Genomic DNA, 25854 nt, shown 5'->3' on the forward strand with positions numbered 1-25854 from the left:
GGGACAGGCTCACCCTGCAAGTTATGACCACGTCCCCTACCGGATCCACCACGGCCACCACTTGTGGCTCTTCCACCTTTGCCACCCTTACGGAATCCTCGCCTCCCAGCCATGGCACTGATGTTAATGTGCGTATGGGAGTGGATGTAGACTATTGTCCTGGGCAATTGGGGGTCAAAGGGGTTGGGTACCAGATGGTAATTGTACCCTAGTGCTCTAGCAAGGCTGAATGTAACCCCTGGGGAAAGATGACGGGTCACGCAATGCACAGGAGGCCCAAAAAAGGGAGATGACGTGCACGCAACCCCTCCTAGACCACGTGTGCATAAAGAAAAACCTGCACTACGCTGTGGCACCCAGAAACACAAGAATGAACGTATGCGTGTCACACGCAGCCTAGAATGACCTCTGAAGGGGTAGGCTACACACGGGGCAAGCACAGATGTTAGATACGTGCGTGACTCACCGTCTGCCTGGTAAACGAGCGTGTAAAAGGAGCACGTTTGGTTGGCAACACCCCCGCCAAAAGAAGATTTGTCCGCTGTCTGAGGAGACAGGACAACAGTAGAAGGGAACACTGTTTGAGGGAACAGGCCCAGGTAAACCAGTAAAAGAGAAAAAAGAGAAAAAGCTGTCAGAGGTAACAGGGAATACGAACTTGAAACGCCGTGAAGTAAATCGCGTGTGAAACGACAAGAAGTACAGAATTCACCCACTCGCTCTCCACGAAAAGCACGTACAAGGAAAACGTGTTCTACACGTACCTTTTATACAGGCCCACACGTCCAGCGTCACTTACGCGGCGTGTATGCGCTAGGGCCATTTCCACCTATTACATGCTTTGTCACTTCTGCGTGTAGGGCCATTTCCACCAATCACACGCTTTGTCACTTCTGCGTGTAGGGCCATTTCCACCAATCACACGCTTTGTCACTTCTGCGTGTAGGGCCATTTCCACCAATTACACGCTTTGTCACTTCTGCGTGTAGGGCCATTTCCACCAATCACACGCTTTGTCACTTCTGCGTGTAGGGCCATTTCCACCAATCACACGCTTTGTCACTTCTGCGTGTAGGGCCATTTCCACCAATCACACGCGATTACACTCTGACGTGCAGTCTTTCCACGTGTGCTCTGTCATCACGTGCTGTGTGGGAAACACCTGTGCGGGTCACGTCACAGACGCGCTTACGCGCTGAGGGCCTTTCCTCAGTTTTCACGCTGACGTGCAGGATTTTCACGTGCAAAATCACTCCGTACCAAGCTGGCCACGCGTACGCACACGGAATACCACGCTCCTGCCCGGAAGGCCGAACTACTGCCCCCCAGAGCCCGAGCACGCTCCCACCTGCTGCTGCCTGACTGCCTGCTGCCCCTGCACTGCTGGGGGGTGGGGGTGATAGGGGACATGAGTGGGGGCCTGGTGGGGGCTGCCCCTGGTGACTGGGGGGGTGGGGGTGATAGGGGACATGAGTGGGGGCCTGGTGGGGGCTGCCCCTGGTGACTGGGGGGGTGGGGGTGATAGGGGACATGAGTGGGGGCCTGGTGGGGGCTGCCCCTGCACTGCTGGGGAGTGGGGGTGGTGGGAGACATGGGTGGGGGCCTGGTGGAGGCTGCCCCTGCACTGCTGGGGGGTGGGGGTGGTGGGTGACATGGGTTGGGGCCTGCTGGTAGGTGCCCCACAGTGCTGGGGGGTGGGGGTGGTGGGAGACATGAGTCGGGCATGAGTGGGGGCCTGGTGGAGGGTGCCCCTGGTGGCTGGGGGGTGGGGGTGCAGGGGGACATGAGCAGGTGTGCAGGGTAGTCGCCTGTTTTGTGGGCTGCCTGCAGGGGCCGTGGAGGGTGTACAGGGAACACCTGTGAGGACCCACCCAGCCTAATCGCGTGTGTAACTTCCCACGCACCCCTGTAATACACGTACCCAGCCAAATCGCGTGTGATAATTCCCGCGCACCCCTGTAATACACGTACCTGGCCAAATCGCGTGTGATAATTCCAGCGCACCCCTGTAATACACGTACCCAGCCAAATCGCGTGTAAAACTTCCCGTGTACCCCTGTAATACACCTACCCAGCCAAATCGCGTGTGATAATTCCCGCGTACCCCTGTAATACACGTGCCCTGGCTAATCGCGTGTAAAACTTCACGCGTACCCCTCTAATACACGTACCCTGGCCAATCGCGTGTTAAACTTCCCGCGTACCCCTGTAATACACGTACCCTGGCTAATCGCGTGTAAAACGTCCCGCGTACCCCTGATATGAACGTTACCCGCTTTGCGTTCCTTGTTTGGCAGCCCTGTAAACTGGTCCAGGGTTAGCGCAGCCCTTTGCGATGATTTAGCGATTTTGATGGCTTTTCCTTGCGCGAGGGCGTTCTTGGGGGCGTTACTGGCGCTGCTGCAGGGTCGCTGCGATACTCTGCGCCACGGCTGGTTTGGGAGCCTAAAATCCATGAATACGCTGTGCGCAGAAATCGGTTTTAGCGCACGTGCCTGGCGCAGACAATCGCACGCGGACACTCTGCGCCAGCCGCTTGCGACACTTTTCTGCGAAATTCTATGAATTACCCTGTGAGGCTGGTAGTGAGTGGGGAGTATTGGATAGCCATAGCTTGGCTTTATGTTTAAAAAGCGTGGCGGACGGTAGGGTTCTGATGGAAAGTGGCACGAGTTCCAGAGTTTGGATGCGAAGACTGGGAAGCTGACGCCACCGGCAGTCTGCAAGTTGTATTTCGGAATAGTAAGCGATTGTGCTTGGGCAGATCTTAGGATCCGTGAGGGGATATATTGCGAGAAGCAGGAAGTTAGGTAGGTAGTGGGCTGGTTGTTGACACATTTGTGAGTGAGAGTCAGTGATTTGAGTGAGATTCTTTGGGCGATAGAGAGCCAACGTAAGCTCTACCTGGTGTCAGAGATGTGTGCCGATCTTGGAATGGAGAGGGCTGCTCTGATCGCATTATTTTGGGCGATATGAAGTTTGCTAAGGTTACGTTGGTTAGTGCCTTGATAGAGGGCGTTGCAGTAATCAAGTTTAGACATAGCCAATGTCCTGGTGAGAGTAATGCAGTTCTGGGTAGAGAGGAATGGGTGGCAGGCTGTAATAAACTTACAAGTGTAGGCGGATGCAGCGGCAATTGCATTAGTTTGTCGGTTGAGGGACAGTGTGGAGTCAAGGTAGATAACCAGGGTTTTGGTCTCTTTAGCCACTTTGATGGCATTACCATCTATGTTGAACGTGCTGAAGGACGGGTCAAGCTTGCTAAGTCTTTGTTGGGTACCAAGGATGAGGAGCTCTGTCTTGTCATCATTGAGGCGGAGCTCATGATGTGCCATCCATGCTTCGACGACTTGGTATACATCGTTGAAAGCTTTAGCGTCTACGATGTAGTCACCAGTGATGGGGATGAGTATCTGGGTGTCATCCGCATAGTTGGTGTAGGTGACACCCAGATAATCAAGCACATCAAACAAAGGCTTGGTAAAAACATTGTAGAGTGTAGGAGATACACACGATCCTTGGGGAACTCCACATGGGACCGGAGATGGGTCAGCAGAGGCCGTGGGTGAGAATACTCTCATGAGTCTATTGTCAAGGAAGGATCTGATCCAGTTGGTGGCATTTTCAGAGAATTGGGCAGCAGATTTCAGGTGTTGGCATAGGATTTGGTGATTGACACAGGACAGTTTGTGACTCCTAGAGTAGGGGGTGTCACTTTCGCAGGAAGGCATCCTTTAACAGGCACGGGAATAAGCATGTAACCACAATAGGACATCTCACAGGGTGACTTGATGTGTTCAGTACTATCGGTGGCACCAAATCCACAAGAGAAACCAAGGGTTGATGTTACCATAGGAGGCAAATCCTTTTTCTTTTTTAATAGACCCCGGGACAACTTGCTCATGTATAAAAGAGGGAACATTTTCGTTATCAGGAAATGCCATGAATAGTCAAGGCTTCTCTGGAGCTACAAGTAGAGTTCCTTTCACTGAGAAATTACCAGTTTCTATAGGACAGTGCAATATGTCTGTCCCATTATTGTATTCAGGACAGACACCAGTTAATATTTTGGGCCGAGATTTAATGACAAAGCTAAAAATTACGATTTCCTTCACTGACGGAGGTATTGTGTGTTCCACGCCAGGAATACATTATTTAAATGTGGGTGAATTTATCATGGCATTTACAGGACAAATAGCTCTGCGAGGAACCGTTAAAGCAGGATGTTTTTCACTATGGGGTACACATTTCGTTAACGTGGCTACTTGGTTTAGTGGGCAAGATTATGAGAATACTTAATGAATTTTTGTTTAGGCCACATATACCTATGGCCGAAGAGAGGGGACATATTTTTCCCCTAGAATTGCAGGCAGCTATAGTGTGAGGGGAACAGGCCATGCTCGAAGGATTTGATGATGAGGGCAGGCAGTGGAGAACAGTGATTGCCATGCGGAAGGGTACAAATTGAATGACGTCACTGACGAGGATATTTTTAAAGAGGACCGGTCAGACAATGAAGTGGTGTTCGAAATGAGCATTACTTATTGGATTAGGATATAAAAAAGCGAATGATGATAGTACACAGTGTCCAACATTTTTTAATGAAGACATAGTAAAGTTGCCAACCTCTTTATGGACTACGGGCCCCTATGACATAGCGTAAGAAAACAAGCAAAGTGTTCAATTACCCCTCTTTTAGTCCACTTCAGAGACTGGTCACAGAAAAGAATAGAATCATGATAGATTATCTATTTCATCTATCCGAATTTCACATGAAACAAAGAATTTTGTCCGTAGAGTAAACAAAGTAAAAACACATTTTAATCAAAAATGTTTTCACAACACGCAAGTATGTAGTGGGTGCTTTCCGCAAGGCACCTCACACACTAAAAAAGATTTCACAATTAGAAAAAAGTAAAAAGTCCAGAAATATCATGTTTTCTACCAGTGGTGTCCAAGGTTAGTAAGTGACAGTTGTAATTCATCACATTGACATACTGTTTTCAAAGTATTCATTGCATTGCGTTTTGGGGGAACATATTGTGAATGTACTGCACAAGGAAAATACTTGTGCTGCAAAAAAGACACAATTGTTAAAATGTCTACGGGATGTCTACATATGTTTTGGCTCACAGATTACATCAACACCAACCCTGGTGTTCTGCTGTTTTTGTTGTAGCCCTCTTCAGGACAGTATATTGCTTTAGCAGGTTGACAAAAAGTTCAACAAAGTCCCAGTTTTTCACAATTTTTGTTGGATACTGTAAAATAATGGAAAATGCAAAGTGTGTATTAATGAATGGTCTGGAAATGGTCAAGTTTCTGTACTTAACTAAAAAAGCATTGCAATGTTAAAAACTCTTTTGGCAAAGTTCATGTGTATTGGGGCTATTTTATTTCCCCTCTCCAAACTTTTCACTGACCTTTATATTATGTTATAGTTGGACTAAAGCGTGGTTCTTTAGAGAGAAATAGGAGGTTGCTTTCTTTTCATGGGTTGCACTATGCAACAATTTTATTTCATTCTTCTTGTCAGTTAGCTTGATTTGATTGGTTTGTAGACAAAATAGAGAATTTTTGTTCAAAAGCCATGATACGGATGTCGTTGTTTTCTAATTTCTCTGGTTTAGGTTTTTGTTGTCCATTCAGGGAAACCTGTTTATAAGCAAACCCATATTCATTGTTTGAAGGTTTTTCCTTTCTTGTCTATAACATTACACAGATCATATTGCTTGTGTACTGACCTTTTTGTTTTTTGCCGGCTTGTATGTGGTAGTAGCATCAGTATTGGGCTTCAAAAGAATTGGCCCGATCTTTTGGTTGAGTACGGCTTACTCCTCTTAATGTTATCGTCAGTCTTTCCCAAAGGCTGTAAAGTAAGGGGTGGGGGGGACTGTTAGAGTTTTTCCTATTCTGTTTTGCGCAGTTCCTAGCATTAGTTTTAAAGACATGTCTATCTATTTTCACTCCATCTATATAGCCACTCGAAGTATATAGTGTTTGCAAAGCAGAATTTTCTTTACCTTTTAGCTGCCTGGAGATCAGAGGAGGAAGTGTTGTTGTTCTACTTCCGTTGTTGCGTGGTGTCACGTGGTATCACGTAATCACGTGTTTAACTCACTGTGGCTTCTCATGTAATAATGTGCATGTTATGTTAGCGGCCATCTTGGGTGAGTGAGGAGGCTTAAAAATCCTCACTGTTACCGTCGAAACTGGCGATAATGTCTGTTATCAACAACAGCATAATTATGTTCCAAATTCTTAGAAAGGTCGCAGTTAGTAATCCATTATTTCACATAATTATACATTCAGGGCACATGTATGGGATAATTGCCCGTGATCGAATCGATCACTTGTAATGAAGGGGCCCCACTTGTGATAGTGTAAATTAGAGTTTCTTTCATTGGGGTGTATCTGTGATAGATTACATGATTTGATACTGGTGATCCAAACATATGTGTATTTGTGCACATTGTTTGTTAAATGGTGATGGTCTAGGTAATGTCCTAGATTTTGAACTCTTTTTGTGAGATGCCCATATGACATAGGCCTGTTGAAGGGGGTGGAAGAAGTTAAGATTAAGTTGAAACCAGGAGCAATTTTACCTCTATCAAGGCAGTATCCTATGTCTCAAGAGGCAGATGAGGGCATTTTTAAAACTATATCGGCCATGATGGAACAGGGCATCCTGGTGATGTCAGAGTCACCATGTAATACTGCAGCGTATCCTGTGAAAAAATCGAAGGGGGGTTGTGGTGTTTAATTCAGGACATGATACTGATTAACCAGATTGTAGAGGCAGAGTTTCTTCTGGTTTCAAATCCTGTGATGATTCCCCCAGAGGCACGATATTTCACGGTGATTAACTTGAAAAATGCATTTTTCTCAATCCCATTGCACAACAATTCCCAAGATCTTACGTCATTCACGTTCTGTCAGACTAAGCTGAAAAGCACACATTTGCTCCAGGGGCATTGTGAGTCTCAATTGATCTTTAATACACCTGCGGATGGACCTAAGCAATATTGAATTGGCAAGTATTGTGTTGCAATATGTAGATGATATTTTAATTTTGTACCACAACAGAGGAAGAGTGCAGATGAGACTCAATTCAGCTAATGATTATTCTAGCAGACAAAGGATACAAAGTGTATAATTGTCAGTAAGAGGTGTTATACAGAAGTCAGTTAATTTCGCGTGAACGTTAGCACTTGCCACACTAACTAAGCTGTGGATATTGGCAGGGGCATGGACCGAAGAGAGTTGTGAATGAAGGCACACGCCTCACCTGGACAAAATTGCAAGCATTAGCATGGCCACATTCCAAAGGGGGTAGAAGCGGTAACATGAATGAGCAACCGAATAAGATGATGAATGCTGAGCAGCTCCAAAACATGGAGGGAGTAAACCCGGGCTTACCGATGCCGCCCTCCTACTAGATTGGGAATGCTTTCTGGGCTAGGCTGCAAGGTACGCACAAATGCTTGCCTGCCCACATACAAACAGGGGCCACGTAGGCGGCCGCTACCCAAGGCTATGCATATGAAATGATGCCATATGGGAAAGGGACCGTGAGTGTGGTACAGCCCCTGTTCTGGACGTAGACACAGAGACGCCCAAACATCCCACATGATTAGAAATACAGAAATTTAGCGCCTGACTTCGAGACAGCAATGCAAATTAACCAACCAACTAACAACTTCACCCGCTGCATACACCTCCCAAATTCTAACCAAACACAAACACAAACCTACAACACAACAATCTGCATAAACTTCACTATACTGCAACAACAAAACAAAGCACAAATAGACCAGCACAACAGCACACAACGTCTTCTGACAGTATAACACCCCAAGCCCAGCCAACGGAATTCTGGGCTGAGGCCGCCAACAGCACATCACTGCTCTCTTGCACTTCTCCAGCTCCTCCTCACTAACTCCCCCCACCCATCCTTTTTATTTTCAGAACTGCCAGAGCGCCAGGGGACCACTCCGGTGGTGATAGTGCGCGGTACAAATATCCTTTAACATTGACATTAATATTAAAATGAAAGAAACAAAGTTACACCTGAAAGAGCTGAGGCAATTATGAAAACATCAAACCACACACGATAAAGCAAATGCAACCATTTCTGGGACTATAATTATGTCAGAGCATGGGTATTTTATTATAGTTCATATACAAGACCACTTTTGCAAGCACTGAAGAAAGCAGAGGTGAATAAGGAAAACATTGAATGGACTGAGGAACTGAGGAAAGGTTTGATGAAATTAAAAAAAGCAATTTGCACAGCTCCAGTTTTAGGGATTCCTAATTATTCTGAGGAATTTTACCTTTTTTCGCACACAAATGGAACAGTTATGATAGCAGTACTCACGCAGAGAACCACATTGAGGTACAAACCCTTAGCATATTATAGTGGGATTTTGGACCCAGTTATGAGAGGTCACTTCCATTGCGAACAATCATTGGCAGCAGCTGTGTTCGCTACTGAGAAATCTGCAAGCATAGTGATGGGGTGTTCCATGACTTTATTTGTTGAGCATGAATTATTTGCTGTTTTGGAGGGACCTAACGGTACACTGACATCTCAGAGGGCTTTTGCATATGAGGTGGTTATATCGAATCCAGCGATCAAAATAGTCAGGTGCAAAATAGTGAATCCTGCCACGTTTGTAGCCGAACCATTGTCAGCGGATGAGCAAGTGCATGTTTGCGCTATGAGGAATTTTATGATGAGATCCTGAGAGTAAAGGAGAATGCTTCAGCAGCGGGGGAGGTTCTCTTTATTGACGAGGCTATTCGAAAATCAATCACACAGAATGAGAAAGGCAGCCAGGTTCAGCTGTGGTAAGGCACAGAGCTAACAGGGAATTTGAAGTTGTAGCAAGTGCGAGACGGCAGTCTCATTTTTCAACACAGGCTGCAGAATTGGTGGAGCTTATTGTCGCGCTCGAGAATCACTCAGGGCAGGAAGTGACAGTGTACAATGACTCCACCTATGTGACGTCGACTGTGCGCACAGGGCTAGCACGTTGGAAAAGGAGGGGCTACCTCTCAGCGGACGACACTCCAGTGCAACACGCAGCATTATTGGACAGGCTTATTAAAACAGTACAACTCCCAGTAGCCATTGCCATAGTTAAGTGCTCAGCAAATACTATTAGAAATGATTTTATTTCACACGGAAACCAAGACGCAGACGAAGAGGCTAAAAAGGTTGTATATTCATGTGATATTTATAGTTTTGATACTCCTGATGTGAAAGAAAGAATGATTATAATTATGGTTGTGAACTATGCACAGGGAGGGGGTGTTCTTTATCCCCTTCCGAAACATTGTGGCAGCAAGACTGCACTGGTAAACCGGTGATGCCTGTAGCCTTATTAAGGGTGGCGTTAGAACAGCTACACTACCCTGCACATGTTACTAGGGAGAGCCTCGCAGCAACCACTGCGGAGGGTTGGTTTGTGCCGAACCTGTTAGAACATGTTGCTTTTTATGTAATAAAGTGCATCATATGTGAAAAGTTTACTGCTGGGCACACACTGAGAACAGTCAGAGGAGTGATTCCTTGACCAAATGGTCCCTTTCAGCATTTACATATTGACTATGTTGACATGCTGCAAGTATGTACTGGATAGAGGTATATGAAAGTTGTAGTGTGCCCCTTTTCGAGATGGATTGAAGCTGGTCCATACAAGCATCCTGATGGCACTACTTCCTAGATGGGGACTATGTGAGGTCCAGAGATCATATAATGGTCCTCATTTTGTGAATGAGGTATTCGAAAAGATTAGCCTCTTGCTTAGTACTAAGCATATGTTTTCTTCTGCTTATCACCTGCAAGCGAACGGAATATGTGAGAAACTCAGCGTTCTTCTCAAGGAAAGGATAGCAAATGTGAAATTGACACTGAAGAAGGGGTGGCTGAATGGCCTGCCCCTTGCATTATATGCATTGAGAAATCAGCCCGGATCAGATCACCACCTCACACCCCACGAGTAAGTTAGGGAGGCAGATGAGAACACCTCTGACTCCTCCATCGAGGACTAGGAGTGATGCCCAGACAACTGCAGAACTGTTAGGAAATTAGTTACATGCATACTTAACATGTTTGACTGCTAGTATCTCTGTCATTTCAGATCAACTCAAGCAGAAGGGGTGTCGGTCTCAGGACACAGATGAGGACAATACAGCAACCGGACTTGAAAAGTTATGTATTCCTAAAATTTTTGCCAGAGACTCTGTTCTAATTAGGAACCTCACTAGAAAGTGGCACAAGCCCAGGTTTATTGGTCCTTATGTTGTAGAAGATATTACTCCTTCAGCAGTTAAAGTCCAAGGGAGGCAAGTTTGGATCCACTTGGGAGATGTAAAGATGCATAGTGGTCAGACCGACATATCCCAACCGCACTCGGAACCAAGTCAAGAAGAAGTAGTTCAGCACTTGCAGACTCGATCGATGATGAGGTAGAAGAATGCAAAGACAATCCAGTAGACAGACGCAAGTGTACATTTGGACTGTGGCTGCCCTGAAACATTCCTTATAAATATCATAATTAGGAAATGAGGAAGTTACTGTACTTGTGCAAGCGGAGCTTGTTGACATTGGACCCTAGGAAGTCCTTTTTGACAACTGGAAAAGGGAGCAGTTCCCTGATTCGTTTCTCACTGAGTTTCTCTTTGGACACGTAAATGGTCCTGTCAGATGTTGAGGTTCACAGACTAGTTCTTTCTGTCTTTGTTTTTGTACTCCGAGCTTACCTATCTTGTTGGGCGCAGCACTGACGTGTGCCCTTTTGTCAAGATCCTGAAAATGGCTCAGCAATTGGACGATTATTGGCAGCAATAATAGAACAAATCAGACAGCTACATGAACATTTAGTGAGATTGCCTGATTAAAGAAGTTTTTCCTTCCTTAAAAGTAATTACATGCATAATGTGGTCCATTGAACATATTGCGATTCCAGAAAGTGAGCAGAGTTAACGATGTGTGGAGAGACACTGATGGTTGGCCTAATGTATGGGTGCATAATATATGCCTGATCAGCATCTATTATTGTTTTTCTGTTTCTATTGATCCACACTGTTTACTTTTATGTTCCCAAAAGGGAAGGAGTTCTGTTAATCCTTCCCACTCCAGTCACCTTTGCAGAACTAGACACTGTAAGCATTTCAATGCCATATGTGATTGTTCCTACACCAGTGATACATGTGAAGGCACCAATTTTTTTGACAAATGTTCCTAGGATTCCTATTGTAGGACGGACTGTTTTGAATATTCTTAATGAGTGTCAGGTACAAGCTATTTTCACAAAGCAAAGAAAGAGACCCAAGAGAAGTGCAATGAAAGATGATTATGAATTAAATGACTATTTAGTACAGCAAATTTGGGAAACAGCATGTGGTATGAACACATGAAAGAAGTAGGAAAAATAACTTCTAAGGAGGATTGCTATGTATGTGCTATCCTGCCTCATGCTATGGCAAAGTCTAAGATATTCATAGCTATAGAGATAGATGTCCAAACAGCTCATTGCCTGACTCACCTTGCACTCTGTCATACAAGAAGTCAATTCCAGGGTCAAACGGTATCCTTGTTATGGGTGATAGAATGGTCAGCTCCAGAAGAAGATGATTATGTCCAAGATTTGAAGAAAAGAGAGAGCGCACACACCAGAGATCATGTGATATGATATGATATGAACAGCCTGGCATGAAGGGAGCTGGAATTAGACGGGAGATAACCAGGAAACTCAACTGCCAAAGAAGAACTGTTGAAGAAATATGAAGCTGCAAGGAAAGAGACCAGATGCGAACCTGGGGAACTGTACTTTCTCCAGATGGTTGGGAAGTAGGCATAGTTGTATGCAGAGCTGTGGCAGTAACTGCTCATCACAAGCCGGTTATCGAAAGAGTGGGCAAAGGATGCAAACCTCTCTGGCCGAGGCTCGCAAAGCTTCTGACATGGTTCGAAGACAAAGGAGGCCTGTTGCAAATAGTGCCTTTGGCTAGTGCAGAGATATGCTTCAGAGAAAATGCCACAAGAAAATTTGGAGAGAATAAGCAGTGTGGTTGAATATTCGATGTGCCAGGAATTAAAGATGGGACAGTGGTGATAATGGATCACTACTGGGCCTTTGGATCCAGAGCTTATATGAAGCTGCCCAGAGATTGGGGAGGACTGTGTTCTATAGTGATTGTTCATGTTCTAGCGTTGGTGATTCCAAAGAGTGACCTGAACATTGGTGAGTTTGCAAAAGCAGATGCTCACCTGAGGAAGAAGAGACCTGCTCAACTCCTTAATCGAATGAAGAGAGAAAACAATTTCTCAGCCAAATCGATAGAAGCCTTTGATGCTATTCCATCTGAACACAGATTGTTCAGCAAGACTGCTTCAGTTTTTACTGCTATCTTTATGCCTGGGATCCAGATGATGGCAAATGCCAAGTGGTTGCAAATCACCAGATGGGAGCTTCTGCAGACGATTCAATGCTATTAAGCAGCAGTTAAGAGCTGCATGCCTGACGACTCTTAAGAACAGATATGATTTGATATGATAGGTTATAATTACAGCTATGGATGGAGGTGTTTTTGCCAAAATTGGTGAATCGTGTTGCACAATCATACCTTCTCACAACAATGGGAATAGCATCTTGACAGCAGCCATAAAGCATGGTAACAAACTTGCACGTCAAGATGGAAGATGAAGTGAAAGACATTGAAGATGATAGCGGTTTGCTTCAATCTTCGCATGGGCTCCACAATGGATGGCGAACATGTTTAAGTTCCTTGGAGTCCTGTTGGTGATGATCATGTTTGGATTGTGTGTGATCAGGATAATAATCACACAATGCAATAATACTAGAAAGAAAGCAGTAGGAATGAAGATTGTGATTGACGTTGAATCAGGTATTTAAACCTAAAGAGCAGACAGATGAAGAAATCGGAGACTACGTGAAGGCCAACATTTGTGCACCTGAGTGAACAAAGTTCTTGTATCTGAAGAACCACAAGAGGTATGTGGGAAGATGGATCTATTGCAGTCCAAATGGACAATGTAGCCTTATGACCTGGAGTGTTGGTGAACATGTGAAATCAGCAGGATACCTGAAAGGAGTCATAAAGATATGGACTCCAAAGAAGCACTTCTTCAGACGAGGATGTCTCGATGTAAAGACTGATGAGAGAGTGGTCGATGAATCGCTCAGCAGGGGGGGATGTAGAGGAAGAGCTAAATACCCCTACCAGAAGCTCCTCTTCCATGTTGCTTATATGTTGGGAACCGGAAATTGCGACATGCGCAGTACCAGTGAGGATGCCTATACTGCAAAGAATCGTCGAGACAAGATATCCATTGAGAAAACCCTGTACGCATGCACAAAGAAGTAATGGTCTTCTGGAGTCCCGGAAGAAGTATGAAAATGAATGAGAAAGAAGACTGGTGACACCATACGAAGAACAACTGACACATCTAGAAAAGGCACAAATGAAGAAGGAATAGAGACAGTCTATAGGATCTAAGGAAGAGGTATCAAAGAAAAAGAAACAATTTTGGATCGAAATGAAGACTGCCCATGCGAGGAAACACTAAAGAAAATGCAAAGTCATTTTACAATTGTACAGATGGTGTAACGCAAGTAGACAAAGTAATCCTGAGGCTGGCTAGGTGGTGAATAGATTGCGGCGACGTCCCGTATATACATAGGAATGTATAGAATCTGGAAGTTCCACAATGCACTTTAGCAAAGTTGAACCCCGTGACTGGAAAGGGCTTAAAGTGTGGCACAGTTGAAAACAGCTGATGGTGAAGGAGAATTCAAGAAAGGCTGGATGGCCCAGCACCAAGAGTCGGGCCACCGTGAGCTTGGTCGTCCATCAAGAAGGTACATGAACCTGAGAAAGAAGCAAACTTCTGTTTGAGGTGTAATGGAAAAACACTGATAGTATTTTATGCAGCTAAAAGCTCAAAAATGTGGTCTTCAGTCACATGATCAGATGGAAATAGACTGTGGGTCGAGCTACACCGAAACCAGATGATAAGACCATGCCACACTCTATTTTATTCCCAGGCACAGTGAGCATCTACAAGGCCGAGTTCAAAGCCTAATTGAATGGCAGACCACTGGAGTGATGATAGATGAGGACTAATTGGGTGGGGAGGCATGACCAGGCCAACCCTCCCAACAGCTGTGGTAACCAGCTTGCGTGCTGGTAGCAAGTGGAATATTCCAGAACGGGACAAGCATGCCAACCAATTATGGAGGGCCACGTACTAAAGAGACCTATAGTTTGTGTAACCAATAGGGTGTTGAGTATTAGTGTGACACGGAAAATGACTTGGGTTTGGCTTAGTTGTCCACCTGATCTTAGAGACCCAATCACAACCTCTGTCAGTATGGAACGTATACCTAGATGTTCCCTTTAAGGCTTTCACATCCCCAAGTAGGTTTTCCTAGTTTACCACATAGCATGACCTCAGTAGTGACACATATTTAGTGTCAGAATGTTGTTTTTTCATGTGATGCTTTGAGAGAAATCGAGCAAACGTCTGTTGATGTCTGTTGTAACTCCCTGTTTTAGATCATTGTTAATAAAACAGTACAAAAATGTGCCAACTTCCTGAGTTGGTTTGATTATTGATATATGAGTAAGTTCTGCATCCCCATCCATCTCCAAGTATTGCTACCTCGTCTTAAAGGGCCCCAGGTCTGGGGGTTCAATGCTGTGATGGCTGCATGGCATGTTGGGTAGGTGACTGCTTAGAGGATCTCAAAGTGTCAGTCATAGCTGTAGCTGGCTGAAGTCGATGTACCAGTGTTCTTTCCTGTCCATATATCGTACCTTGTCTGTCACCGACCTGGGGTGTATCTAAGGACAATAAACCTACTTACATGGAACTAGAACTGCAGTGTTCCTTAACCCACGTACTTACTTTACACATTGAGCTCACCCTTATAGCTTACTAGAAGATTCGGTATAGCTTTGCCCTTCCATTTGTCCAAGAGAAAAGAAATAATCTGGAAAAAATTGGTACTTGTGTATTGTCTTCTACACTGCTGATTCGTTACAGTATGAGAATGGGATCCCATACAGATGACTTTACCTTCTATGCAGAGATAACGATTGTTCCTATTCAGAATACAAGCTGTTTAGTGGTGCGATGATCAAAAATTCTTGGACGGAATCCCCTTGAGTCACTTTAGGATGATGACAGGTATCATGTTGGACAAATATCTGTGTAACCTCAGCAACATGTACAAACGCCTAGGCACAGTCAGCCTGGGAATTAAGACTTATCACAGGACTGTTTGCAGGAATTAGGTGAGGTAGGATAAAAGCCTGGATGAAAAGCTGAAAATGTTTTTGTCTGCCAAATAGAGTGTTGTACTCACCCTTGATTAAGTCCTTAAAAAACCTGGCTGACCCACATCCCTGTGGGAGATGCAGACATTCCCAGGGATCACTGGTGCTTCAAATATGGTATTGCTTTACAATCCAATAGTTTTGTAATAGAATTCCTTAGGGGCACCAATGGTCTGGAGACAGATAAGCCAACACAATCACCACTAGTTGTACCCAGAGATGAAAAAGACGTATGAAAACTGCCATAGCAGAGCAAAATCTGATTGAAAAAATACAATGCTTGCAAAGAAAGAAGATACAAATACAGTGGAAGTCACTAACAGCCTGGCTGTGGAACATTTGATCAATGAGCTTCTCACTCTTTCATTGGTTGAACATGCCATGTACAACTAATGAAGGAAACAGGCAACTGGTCCCCCTTGGACCTGTATGGTTACATTTTGCCACAGAGACACCAAAGGTTGTTGAAAGAGTCCCAATGTCCGTATTCCCCACAAGTGACAAATACACCATTTCCCCACTGAAACCCAATTCCATTGGTTGTCTTGACACTGACACAATCTAACAGTATGGCCATATAGAATCCCCCACCCAGGATACACTGAACACTGCATCTATAATTTCATGTTCATTGTTAATAAATTGAGTATGTGCTTTCAATCGCTTTTTATTTAAATAAAGTATGATTCTCCTTAACCCTGTCAAGTTTCATATATTACTGCACAAATGTAGCTGGCTTTACCTTGCCTTTATTAAAACTAGCCGTAGTACCCCGATTCACCCGGGATGTCGATTTTCAAATTTGTTTTCATATTCCACCGAAAAAGATGAACAAATATTGTTGTTTGCCACAAAGGTAAAACGTGATACATGTTAATTTCACTAATTACTTGAACACCAAATTTTCATTTATCTCTTAAATTCTCACATGAATATCATATTTGAATGCTTACTCTTGATTATTTGCAGTGTTGCTGGCAGTGGTGACCATTGTTGCTACTAAACATACACTGCAAATAATCAGAGTAAGCATAAAAATATGATTTTCATGTGAGAGTTTAGTTCAGAGGTAAATAAAAATGTGGTGTTCAATCAATTAGTGAAATTAACATGTATCAAGTGTATTGCAAAAGAAATCAATGAAAAGGAAGACACACTCACTCTCTTCTAACAAAATTAAATAAACAAACAAAAAACACAAGACCAGTACAGCACAGATAGCGCGATTATGAGTGCACGAAGATGAGCACTTTCTATAAAAACCTGTAGATGGTGCGTGGAACACCACAAAATGTAATGCTGAAAAATCAAAAATAGTTAATTATCTCGGGAACCAGATGACCTATCGAGCTAGAAATAGTTGCATACATTTGTGAATTAAATAAAGAATATTCCATGCAAAATTCATGATGCCAGACCTCACCGTTCATGAGGCGTTACGTACCCAAGATCAACACCACATACAAATCCACAAACAAACATGACTTTGTTTTATGTATATATAGATACTTGGAATGCAAAAAAAACACAAATGCCAAAGATTGTCGTTGCAAAGATTGAAGCATTTCTTTTGCCTTTCCTCGCATGTCTGTACGCCTTTAGCTGATATCTGTGAAATTTGAAGCAATCTTGTCTTCGTTGAAAAGCTTAATTTAAAATTGCTGTGCTTTAAAATGAGGAACCATTTGCTCTTTCTTCTAGAGATTAAACTTGACTTCTAATCAGCTTCTAACCAGTTCATACTTTTTGTGTTTTTTTCTCAAACATTTCAACCAAAACCAATGTGAAGACATTGAATCGCTGTGTTGTCCAAAGCACCGTTAGACATTGAGCATCCTGGGTTAATACTTGTCTCCTAGTGAGATGGGATTCAGCCATCAGGTTCTTTTTCATGGTCGGTCCTTCTTTCCTAAGCATTCCCACTTCTTAGATTTTGATTGAGTACACAATAGACTTTTAAACAGATTGTTGCATTGAGAGTTCAACAAATCCCTATTCACCTTCTGAAGCATCCCAAAGAGCATCAACAATCTAAGAGTCTATTCTTAGTCCAAGAGCACATTCAGGTGATACATATATTTATTTATTGCATAATTGTTATTTTCTTTCTTCTTTACACTGTACGAGGATACTCAATGCCCCATTTCTAGAGGGTTAGGATTTACAAAACAAATATGTTGAGGATAATCTTTAAAACACATGCTTTCAATTTTCTGGAGTGTTCATTATTGATCAGCTTGGATTGCTGGAAGATATTGCAAGATGGATGAGCGATTTGTTTGATGCCCTGTTTCTTCAATTTGATTGATGATGTGCTTGTTGTTTCTAAGTCGCCCATTAACCTTAGATCTAAACGTTTTAGAAAGGAAAAAATAGAGGATGGGGTCAAAACACAAATTTGATATTGATAGCAGCAACGTAGACTCTTTTGCTTTGAACAGAGATTTCTTGACATTGCAGTCTGTTGTAATGGCATCGCTCTGACTTAGAGTGTATGGTATCCGGACAATGTGATATGGAAGAAAACATATGATATACCCTGCTGTGACAAGCAGAATTTTGATAAGTCCCTTTTTTATGTCTTCAAAATCATCACTGTATTGCTGCTTACAAAGTCGTTTGATGACTAGGAAATTAGAAATAAGAATCATCAAAGTACAATTTAGGAATATTGCTATACTAATGAAATTAGACATCACATGCCAGTCCCTTCCAATCTTCTGTTTGAACTCCATACATCCCACAATAGGTTTTTCCGGGATGCTTTTAATTGGTATTAACATATTTGGGAGCATGATAAAGAGAACCATTGCCCATATGACTGTAGATATCATTTTGGCAAATCCACGCTTTTGAATTTGATAACATTTGGAGCTGTTCATAATTTGAAGGCAGCGGTCCATACTTACAAACCCTAAAAATATGATTGATATATACATGTTAATATAGATCATGCAAGCTGTGACTTGACAATGGAATATTTGCAGTCCCCAAGGAGCAATTCCCAAGTCAACTGCAATCTTAAATGGCAAGGCGAGGGTCAATAGGAAGTCAGCTGTCAGCAGGTTAATGAGGTAGACACTTATGCACTTTTCATTGACTGACTTGCGAGTGAATGCCCACAGTGAAAAAGAACTGCCAATAAATCCAACCAAGAAAATTAGGTAGTAGAAGTAGGTGAATGTTTCCAATTCATTGTAGACTGCGCAGTAAGCAGAATTGTTCATGGAAATGTGAGTCATCATGTGAAACTGTATAATGAGTCTGTGTTGTAAGCATCCAAAACCTGTAAAAATGCAAACAGATGCAAGAAATGGATGTTAGCAAAATGGAATTCAAGAGAAAGAAATTAATCACAGGTGTACTCCAAAACATACTGCCATTTTAAATTGTCATTTCAACAATATACATGTTTATGTGCTGAACAGAGATATGTAGGCATTCATAGACATTGGCTAATAAATGCAGCTGGTCTTATGTTGTTTAAACATGTTTACCTCTGATTTAAGTACAGCAGTTAGGTCATTGTAATTCCCCTGGGAGAATTTGGTCACCTAGTGGTAAGTATGGCTATCACCCAGCAGTAAGATTGGCTATCATCTTGTAGTATGGCTCCTCAAGGTGGGAACCATGGTTACTGTTAGGTTGCCAAGTCTGGCCATTAAATAAAACACAGTTAAGTTGATTGGAGGTGTCTACTGAAGAACGTCAATCAACTCCTCCTTAATAAATGCATTGTTTTCCCAACTCTTCACTCACATCTACCTTATGATATTATTATTATTATTAATATTCATATTGTTAGCCATTTATGTAGTGCACACCACTGACTGAATTATCACGTAGCGAGTTAATACTAATATATGTTAGTCCATTAAACAAATATGTTATCCTGAACTCAAATTGTCCTAATTTGAACAGTACACCTTGACCTACAAGCAGATCTCTCTAGCAGGTGCAGAGTTCTATGTAATCTCTGCATTAACCCCTGAGATATTTAATAGTCTAAGAGGCTGCGGTATAGGTCTTGTTCATTTGAACAACTGATAGATCTCTGACACAACTGGCAACATGTCAAGCAATCTTGCCATGTTACTGATTTAATCCCAATATTTCCACAATTTCAGAGGTATCAAACTCTTATGTTAATGCCTTGACAAATTAGCGACTACTTAAGGACAGTGGGATTTTGGTCCAGACAATCACATGCAAGAAATGTAGACAAGCTGCTGTATGACGGAGGTGGGTAGGATTGGTGCAGCATCATTCACATATCACTCATGCTTCTACCCAACTCCTCAACAATGTAAGGTGAAATCCCAGAAACTGCTTCCTTCCCTCATTCCCTCACTGTCTCACTTCTAGGTTACATTTGGGAAAATATTTTTTTAAGGAGACTCTATGCTCTGTTAAATGAGATAAATGAAGTGAGCAGCGCTTCTTGGAGCTTATTTGATGTTTCATCGGTAAAAGTCATCTCTTTGTGGATGAGTTATGATTAAATCTGGTTGGTCAATTTGCTGCACAAGGAGCGGGTGGCACCAGATATTTGGAGCTTAGCCTCCAGGTACACTGTTGTGCTACTCATAACTGCGTTGTAGATGCAGTCTTGAACAGTATCCTGGCCTGGAGAGGCCAGGAGAGGAAACCAATGTATTTCACGTAGGATGGGGGTGATTCAGTCGAATTTCTGTGCACCCATAATAAGACATGCTGCAGCATGGTGGATCACTTTAAGTGCAGTCAAGTGGGCAACTGGTAGCCCCATCAAGAGGGCATTTCCCCCAATGATGTGCACGTCTGCACTACAGTCCGGAGGTTCTGCAGTTGGATGAATGGTGTGAATTTGTGAAGGGTGCAAATTCAAAGCCATGCTGTTTGGGCTTCCTTGGCTATGTGTTTCTGGAAAGACAGGAAAGACAGGCTGTTGTCAATGGTGAAGACTAAGGATTTTGCTGTGTCAGAGAGTCGTGGGCCAAATTCATCTAGGCACATGCCATTGAACCATTGTTGGACAAGTTGTGGGTCAGTGGGTGGACTGATCGGGATGAATTCAGTCTTGGATGGGTTTAGTTTGAGGTAGGCAGTCAATCTCCAGGATTGGATGATGGCTAGGTAACCGCATAGAAAAATGGTGTCCTGCGTGCAATGTACTCTCATGTACAACTGAGTATCATCCGCGTATTGCTGGATGGATACATTGGGAACTTTGAGGAGAGTGCCCAAAGACTCCATGTTAAGGTCAAAAAGAATGTGTGAGACGATGGAGTTTTGATTTGGAGAGCATCATCCACCACCTGGATGGTTGCTGTCTCATTGCTACACTTGGGATGGTAGTCTGACTGATAGTCATTAAGGAGGTGATCTTGTTCAATTCTGGTGAGTAGCTGTGTAGCAACTACTTTTTCCAAAATGTTTCCAATAAACGGGAGGTTTGTATATGCCTGGTATTTGGCCAGGTCATCTGGATATAGGGTTAGTTTTTTTCAGAATAAATAGTTTGTATGACACCTTGAGGATATCCGGGAATTACCCTCCTGTGTGGGAGGCCTTCATGATGCTGAGGAGCACGTTGAGAGCTGGACCCGTCAATTGTTTCATTATGGAGGAAGGCAAAGATGCATCAAGCACAAGGGTTATGTATGAAGTACTTCTATGGTATACGATGATGCAATGTTTGTAATTTTTCCATTCTCCATTTCTCTAATATGTCTGTGTGTGACCTTATGTACAACAAGTACATTTGAGCTATTTTAAACGACAAAAATGATCCATGTGTTCAATTGTAAAATTCTTCATCACATTAGGGCACTATAATTTGTGAGCAGAGGCCAACGACCCCCCCCCCCCCCCTTCCTCCTGCCCCTCCAGATGAACCTGTGGGACTCTGCAAGACACTTTTCTATGTCTAGTCCAAATATTAAATGTCTGTGAAATGGAGATTATTATTACCACGGAATGCCATGCTGTATTCTACAGCTCTATCGATTAGTGCTATCAAAAACATTATCCTTCATCTTCTGATAAGGTGCATGCTGTGATACGTTTGAATGGGGAGTAGCTGGCAGTCTTAAAGTCTTGTTTATTTAGAAATACAACTTGCTGAATGCTCATGTTTCAGGAAAATAAATCCTCTTCTTTCAATAAGGAGATACTCTATGTTATTTAGCCTCTTACAAAATGTAGCAAATTGCTTTCACATGCATATATTTGAATGCATATTTACATGGCTGTACTTTTTATTTTTTTGTATGTTTTGAGGGCTTAGGGCCTGATTGTAAGTATGTCAACAAATGTTACAAGCTTAGGAAAAGGCAATAGTTTTGCATTTGCAGTTTTTTATTGCATATTACATTTGCAAATGAGAATTGCATAAATATGTGGGCTTTACAGTCACTCCATACGTGTCTTCAAGTTGGTGTTTGCAAACACGATGTTAGTAAAAAAAACATAGTAGAAAGACTTCTCATGTTTGGAGGTTTGCTAACTATGTGTATTACTAATGCAACGTGCCGACAAACACTAACTTGCAAAAATGTTAGAACTGTTAAATTAAGCATGCCGATTTTAAGTGTGATCTAAAGTGGAAGGGAGAATGGGTACGCTAAGGTGGGAATCAATTGACATTGGTCAGCATGGCAGGTATGTTGCAGTAGGGTGAGGGGCAGGTGTGAGCTAGTGTGGGTGGGAGATAGCAGGCAGAGATGACGTAGGAAGGCTGGGTGTGGGATGCTACATTATACTGGACATTGGGTGAGTGAGCAGAGGTGAGGTAGGGAAGGTGGCATGAGGTGTAGTCGGCTGGATGTTGTAAGTAGGGGATGTAGGTGCTGGTAGAGTGGGGTGGTGGGTGAGATTAAATATTAGCTGGTGGTTAAAGAGGGATACACTACAGATGGGTGAGTCATGGGGTGGGAAGAGAGGAGTGGGGTATGGAAGGTGTAGAGAGTAGTGAGGTATGGTGAGGGTTCAGAGTCTGGTGGAGAAGAGTGGGTAGAGGTAGAGTGGGTTGAGTAGTAGTGTGGGGTAGAGTGGTATGGGATACTGTGGGTAGGACAGTGTATTATGGTGGGTTATTCTAGGGCGTCAGTGTTGAGTGGGGTAGTAGAAGAATGGGGTTGATGCTGGTAGAGTGGAGTGGGTCTGGTACAAGGGGGTGATGTAAGGTGGGACAAGAGTAGAGTGGGGTAGAGTAGGGTGTGTGGAGTAGAGTAGTGAAGGGTTTGAGTGGTGAAGCGTTAGAGGGCGAGTTGGGTAAAAGTAGAATGAGGTGGGTTAAAGTGGGGGTAGGGGTAGGGTTGGGTAATGTAGTGGGTGAGGGTAGAGCAGTGTGGGCCAGAGTAGTGTGAGTGAAGTACATGGGGTACAGTGGGTCGAGGTGGGGGTACAGTAGTGGCCTGGGATATGGTATAGTGATGTAGTAGAGCGGGGTGGGTTAGAGTAGGGTTGGTGGTGGTGAAGAAGGGTATATTATGGTGGGGCAAGGGTAGAATGGAGCAAATTATAGTGGGTGGGAGTAGCACAGGATAGGGAGGGGTGAAGTGTAGTGGGGTGTGATCTTGTACAGAGGTGTAAAGTGTGGGTGTAGTACAGTGGGCCTGGTGTAGTGTTACAGTGAGATAAGATGGAGTGGAATGTGTGGGATAGACTGGGGTATACTGGTGGAATAGAGTGGTTTGGGTAGAGGAGATATAGAAGTAGGGCGGGATGGAGTGGCATGTAGAGTAGTTGGAGGGGGTTAAGGTAGTAGGTACTGGTGTAGAGAAGTGACTTGGGATAGAGAAGTGGGGTAGAGCAGTGAGGTGTTGTAGTGGGTGTAATCGAATAGTGGGTTGGAGTTGGGTGATATAGGGTATACTAGTGGGTTGAGTTTGATGGATGTGGCAGAATGGCGGGGTAGGGAGAGGTGGAGTAGGTGGTGAGTTGGTGAGGGTAGAGAAGTTGGGTGGGGTAGAATCAGATGGGCGTAGCGTGAGTTTCTAAAGTGCAGGTAAACAGGTGGGGTAGTGGGGAGGTGAATTGGTGGGGTGAGGGTACAGTTGGGTGTTTGTGTATTGTGAGGTGTGGGCGGTAGAGTGGGGTACAGAATCCGACTTGAAGCATTATAATAAAGTGCCACATTACTATGGCATGCTGGGACTCGTAGTGCCTTTTTTCCCCATTCGATAGATGGCCCTTTAAGTCCCAGCATGATGAGGCTTACAGAGTGTCTATTGCTCCTCCTCAGCCTGGTGGCCCAAGCAGCTTGTGACACTTCTGCACTGTGGCGTTGAGCTCTGTCAATGTGTGTTTTGGCATCCACGGTATCCACCACCCTATACTGAGAAATATTTGATTCAAATATATACATATCAATGGTTAGCTGGATTGTACACTGTGTAGTCGAGCATCGTCTATTGTTTTAACCATGGTGCCATCAGATTCCCTCCTTTGGTAGGGTAACTTTTGCTCTTCTTATCCTTTCCGCTGAACAGGCCCGAAGTGTGTACTAGGACAAGACAGAAACTTAAGGCTCTGATTCACAGAGCGGTTTCCAACAGGGTTTTGCCACTATAAAACGCTTCTGTGAATTAGGCCCTAAATATCCAATCTGGACTCATTCACATGAGCCAAGTCTCCCATCTATGCATGGCCTTGCATTTGAATACAGAGCCTTTTTACTTTATTGCTTTGATTCTACAAAATAGTCATAAAAGCAGTTCACAAATAACAAACAAAACCACATCAATTACAACATCACAATCACTTAGCTCAAAAGTCACTTCCACTAAAATTACAAAATCATCACCTTACCAAAAGGAACAGATAAAAACAGGGTCAACATTTTACAGGACCTGACAACTCCTACGGATGGGTATCTTTACACCGTAGCATTACTCAGCAACTTGGACTTTCTCATGTGAATTTATTCTTTCCCAACTCAAGTAACTTGCTGTGCCAAGAACAGCCTCTGCATCAGCAGTGTCCAGACACATTGCCATAACAACAGCTAAGGTCCTACAAGCACGACATAGGAACAGATGCTTCAGGAAGCGCTTCCTCAAGGGCTTGACCTCCCAGTCCTTTTCATTAAATTATTTTTCAATTCTGCCACGACTGTTATTCCAGTAATCCAATAGTTAAAAACATGGCAAAATACAATAAGTCTGAAAAAATAAGGTGTTACAGGTGGAATTGGTGTCATATAGTTGGCCTTCACTTCACCTAAAATAGAAGTGTATCCCAGTCTCTTTTCCTGCATTTGATGAAGTGTGTTGTAGCCCATACAAATACCTGCACGATTATAATATCTGTGTTGAAACCTCTAACTACTGTTTAATAAAGTCTAGTGACATCTAGTGGAGCCTATATGTAATTGGAGTTTGACATCACTACTGCAATATAATAGCCTTGTGACTCCGCAATGCCCCTGCCTGGGCAGACACACAGCAGTATTCCAAGTGCCATTTAAGTTAATCATTTAAGGCATGCATGAATAGCGCTTACCCCAGCATCTGAACCAACTTTCTCTGACAATTCCGTCATTGCTTAATAAGGAAACATTTGTGATAGTAAGTTTGTCTAGTTCACTGTTGCTGTTTACTACAGGGACTCGGTTGTGTATCAGCAGGTTACCATTTATTTAAAATACTTTAAATGCTTTATTTTATATTGCTTTTTATATTGCTTATAAACATTTGTGTTCCACACATTACAAGCTGGATATTGTTTTTTTTTTCTTCAATTGATGACATTCTACATTATTCTACATCACTTTTGCATCAGACATGGGCCATCCTGCACGTTCTATTAGAACGTCAAGACTGACTCAGCCCTTCGTCCTTCCAAGGTTGATAAACTGAATACCATTATATTGGGCCATATTAACGCCTGTTACTACAGCGCTTAGAAGCTGAGCAAATCCGAAAGAAACATCACCTGTCTCACATAAAAGTATATTGAAATTCACCGCAAAGATTCAAAACTGAATAAATACATTTGCTCCATTTGGCTTCTGAACTCTTCATGCCTTGCATTATCTATAGTAGAGGCATCTTTTCCACCATACATAATTTAGTGTCAGCTGGATCAGAAGTATCCTATCATTATTTGTGTTACCTTTGACATCAAAATGCCTCCTGCCGGAGTTGCACAGAGTATGAAAAGCATCTCCTTTGAACAGCGCTCTTCAGGCATTTAATTGAATGGAAAGCGGATTTACTTCCCTCTTCAAGCTGTTAACAATGGAACCATCTTTGGCACATCACCCATCACCTCCATTGCATTGCTGAGCAGTGGAGGGGTAGAGAGCAGGGAGAAGAAGGGAAAGACAATGGAGACATGCTGAAATTCCGAGAAGAAGAAGGGCGAGAGAGATGGAATACGTAATGAGATGAGAAAACATACTATTTTTGGAATGTATGCAGCTTTTTAGATTTGTTCCCAGAGAAGCAGACTTTAGGCATGACAGCTCCATGTCTTAGCACTGAACATTGTAAAGCC

The 25854-nt window shown here is 43.2% G+C and overlaps 1 protein-coding gene across 1 annotated transcript in view; it reads right to left on the reverse strand.

Moving 5' to 3' along the window:
- Positions 1-4582: 4582 nt before the first annotated feature.
- GPR171 (G protein-coupled receptor 171) overlaps positions 4583-25854 on the reverse strand; it is a 251033-nt gene continuing 229761 nt past the window's right edge. The window contains exon 2 of the mRNA XM_069618383.1: positions 4583-18658. Coding sequence (XP_069474484.1) covers positions 17598-18617 — 1020 coding nt within the window. The 5' untranslated portion in view covers positions 18618-18658 and the 3' untranslated portion in view covers positions 4583-17597. The remainder of the gene's footprint in view (positions 18659-25854) is intronic.

This window comes from Ambystoma mexicanum, chromosome 10 (genome assembly GCF_040938575.1).
Source record: "Ambystoma mexicanum isolate Mex_15411 chromosome 10, UKY_AmexF1_1, whole genome shotgun sequence".
Taxonomy (NCBI): domain Eukaryota; kingdom Metazoa; phylum Chordata; class Amphibia; order Caudata; family Ambystomatidae; genus Ambystoma; species Ambystoma mexicanum.